Raw genomic sequence first — 3,971 nt, 5'->3', positions numbered from 1 at the left:
ACTCTGAAAATTTCAAACAACTTCAGAGGACGTATAAGTTTCGAAATGTAACCTAACATGACGTAGGAGGAGGTATAAAAACCCTAATCAAAATCTTTCTAAACACAACCAAAATATTGAAATGGCCTTCACTCCTCTAACAATGATGGAACTCAATTTGGCATTTAGAAAAGAGTACCAATAAACCAAGAGTAACCCTAAACCATCAACGTATCAAATCCTTCAAGAGTCAGGACAATGAAGAGCCGTCGGAGGGAATAACCTTCAAACAAAGATCACCTCTTCAGATTCTTAATCTTAATATAAGAGTTCGAAATTTTGTAAATTGTATACACAACACAATGTAACCGTTATATCATAACGATTTTTAAAACCATCATAATATTATATCCGTTATTTAAAAATTTACTACTTATTTTTATAAAATAAATCATATTGTAACATTCCTAATTCTATCATCATAATTGTATCTGTAATTACGGCTACAATAGTAATTGTATCCATGGAATACAACCATAACTTACCATATCATGTGGATGTCAACTTAAAGAAATGAATGTATGAACCAACTAGATTAAACCTAAAGGTATACATGGAATATAAATATGAAACTAATCCAGTGGTCCAGTGGAAGATCAAACCAGATGTTACAGCTTCAATTTTCAGGCCAATTAACATTTCATTTTTTAAACATAAAAACACACAAAAATACATTTATATTATAGCACTAAATTACGGTCAAAATACTATAATGATCGTATCGTAACGATTTTCAAGCTGGTAGTGATGCTATAACTACGTCTGTAATTTTAAAAACACAATACCGCGATTGCACGGTTTAAAAGGTTACGTATTGCATGAACTCGTGATCCGACTCAATCCCGGCCATTGTTTCTGGCGCCAAAACCACCTCCAAATCAACGCTACCGTTCCCTTCACGCCCTGGAAAGGCAGAGATCTTCCCATCGAATTTATTAGCTCCGCCGCTCCTAACCGCCAACGGTCGACCCCACCCGAAATCATTGTCGTACATAGGGAACCTAGGAGAACTCCCCATCGTCAACGATGCGCCGTCCAAGTTTCCCAATGGAAAACACAGTGGATTCTTCTCCCAGATATGAATGAAACGAAGAACCGTTTCGTCGTCGTGAGCTTTCACGCTCTCATTCAATTGCTGGGCGCACCACCGTATGTCGCGTGACGTGACGTCACCCGCCAATGCGTACGTCGGGATGCTTTGAATCGCGTTTCCGAAGTATAAAGGGTCCATATTCGGATTCAGCCTGTGACGACAATTAATTGCCATTCTAAACGTCGTCGTTTTGGAAGCCGGAAGCTTCCTTGCACGTGTCACCGCCCGCCAGAGAAGAGCCGAAAGTGACTGAAACGACGAAATCACCGCCGTTCTTGAAACCGGAGCCATTTCAGTATAGTACTTGTTGTCGTTACTTTGCTTCCCCAGAATTTCAACGGCGTTAAAGTCGCCATTAACGTTGGCTTTGAGTTCTAAAATGGCTTTTCTGCTAAAACTGAAAATTCTCTCACATAACGGCTCGTTTTCGTTAAACGTAACTTTGGGGCCTCCGTCGGGGACTTTCAATATCGCCGATGAAATAAAAACCGAGTCCCGTGAAAAATCAGGTCGCCTTGCGATTTCTTCAATACTCTCATTATCATTGTTACTGATTTTTCTGCAAATATCAGCGAGAGTGTTGAAGAAATTCCAAAACGACGTACCGTCGATCACCGCATGGTTAACCGAGCATCCGATGAAGACTCCATCTTCCAGCTCGGTGAACTGGACGGCCATGATCGGCTTGTAATGTCCCTGATAACTAACCATCTTATCGAAGGTGAAAAACTCCTTGACCAACTCCGGAACATGAACCGGACCAATGACGTCACGGATGAAACGGGAGGTGTATCTGGCATGATGGAACTCGACTCCGCCGTCGTTGCAGGTTATGTAAATGTAACCTTTCTCGTCGGTGTAAAGACGGCCGGCGAGTGGAGGAAAAAACGACAGCGTTTTGGAAAGGGATTGTTTGAGGAGAGAAATGAGTGAGTCGATGGGGATGGAAGGACGAGTGAAGAGACAGCCTTTTTGGATATAATGGCAAGACAGCATGGGAAGATCAGAAACTGAAAGCTTTAGGTCTCCAAGGCTTGATTTTTGATCTGGGAAAACCAGGGTTTTTGAGACGATAATCAAACGAGAGGAAGACATTTTTTTTTTGTTTTCAAAATTTCTCCTTCACTTCTATGCCTTACCGGTTTTGGATTTGAATTTCAGGAATGAGACAGCGTACAATTTATAGGGATTTGGGTGCATGAATATAGAAACTTTGGATTAACTTTTTAAGAATCAAATGGATTGTTTTATTTTATTTTATTATTTGACATGAATTCAGCAAAGAATATGTAATAATTTAATTTAGTTAACATTTAATGTTTGTTTAGATTTTTTTTTACCATCGACAATATATATATATACACCAGAGATGCAATTGCTCGAATATAGAATCTTTAAAGAAAGTAACATTCTTTTTCACCACCGAGATCGCTTGATAAAATCTCAAATATAAATCTTAAATAACACATTCTTCACTTGCTATAAAATATATTTTATTACAAAATATTAATTAATGTAAAATTTAATTTAATTAACATATACAGATATCTTTATAAACTCATTTTCAATTTTCAAATTTTTAAAAAATAATAATATGCAATAAATTTTATGTTCCAAACATAACATTTACAATCATACTCCACAAACCCTTTAGAAGAAAAATTATTCTATAGCCTCAATTTCTTTTCATGCAAATATGTGAAAAATGTGAGAGAAAAAAAGAATCTCGATGGTTTTAATGTTATAAATGATTATTCTAGACCATACTCCATAGCAAATCAAGTTCTTTTCATGCAAAAATGTGAAAAAAGAATCTCAATGGTTTTAATGTTATAAATAATTATTCTAGATAGATTCCATATTCCACAGCAAATCAATTTCTTTTCATGCAAAAATGGAAAAAGGAATCTCAATTGTTTTAAAGTTTTAGACGTTAGATAGTTGTCATCCCTAATCCCAATGCTTGGGATTAAGAACTGTTTTAACTGATCTCGAACTGTCTCATCAGATTCAATTTCGCCTTTAATTATTATTCAATGTTGTATAGTATTTTCTATGGGATATGTTGAGGATAGCTTAGCTGCAGGCAGTTAGTTTGTTATCAGGGTAGTTAGGCTGTTTAGTTTCTTTACTTCTTGTATAAATAACCTTGTATTGTAAGCTTATTCATATGAATGAAGATACAAAAATGATATCGTTTAAGCAAGATCTCGAGTAAAAATCATTGTGTATGCAGAAAGTCTCTGTTGAAAGACTCACCCACCAAAACTAAATGTGCGAGACGATCGAAGAAAAGACATCCGAATAACAGAAACAACAGTGGTGAAGTCTGATGAGAGAAGCTCCTCATTCTCTCTAAAATTCAGGTGTTCATTAAATTTTCAGGCGTTTTTATAAGTATAATCTTTATGGCGAGTAAGGTGAGAAGTTCGTTTGTGAGAAATTGTGTTACGGTGATCATCTTTAACATTCCAGAGTTTATTCATCATCAAGGTCTTTGGATAATTTTTGATAAATACGACGAGGTGGTCGATTCTTTCATCCCTAATAAAGAAGTAAGGGAGGTAGTAGGTTTGGTTTCGTTCGTTTTACCAGATTGGAGGATGCGAGGAAGGCCATCATTTGTGCCGATAGATCAATAATTCAAGGTAATAAAGTTCGAGTCTTCATGGCGAGATTTAAACCTCGAGAAGCTTTTTGGAGAAAGAAGTCTTCGGGTCTAAATCCGACTGAGGCTAAGAATAGAATGGTGGTGGATAGTTTTTCTCAGGCTCCCATCGTCGGTGTTGTTGATGAGGATAAGCTAGTTATACTTAGAGATAGTCTGGTAGGGTGGTGT

General features: G+C 36.9%; 1 protein-coding gene across 1 annotated transcript; it reads right to left on the bottom strand.

The window, feature by feature from the left end:
* Positions 1 to 726: 726 nt before the first annotated feature.
* On the bottom strand, positions 727 to 2,268 carry LOC120206250 (uncharacterized acetyltransferase At3g50280-like). The gene has a single exon (XM_039205959.1). The coding sequence runs from the start codon at positions 2,225 to 2,227 to the stop codon at positions 839 to 841; it is 1,389 nt and encodes a 462-aa protein (XP_039061890.1). The 5' UTR covers positions 2,228 to 2,268; the 3' UTR covers positions 727 to 838.
* Positions 2,269 to 3,971: the final 1,703 nt, after the last annotated feature.

This window comes from Hibiscus syriacus, unplaced genomic scaffold, assembly GCF_006381635.1.
Source record: "Hibiscus syriacus cultivar Baekdansim isolate YM2019G1 unplaced genomic scaffold, ASM638163v2 tig00013565_pilon, whole genome shotgun sequence".
NCBI classification, from domain to species: Eukaryota; Viridiplantae; Streptophyta; class Magnoliopsida; order Malvales; family Malvaceae; genus Hibiscus; species Hibiscus syriacus.
This window is presented reverse-complemented; position numbering and strand designations above follow the sequence as displayed.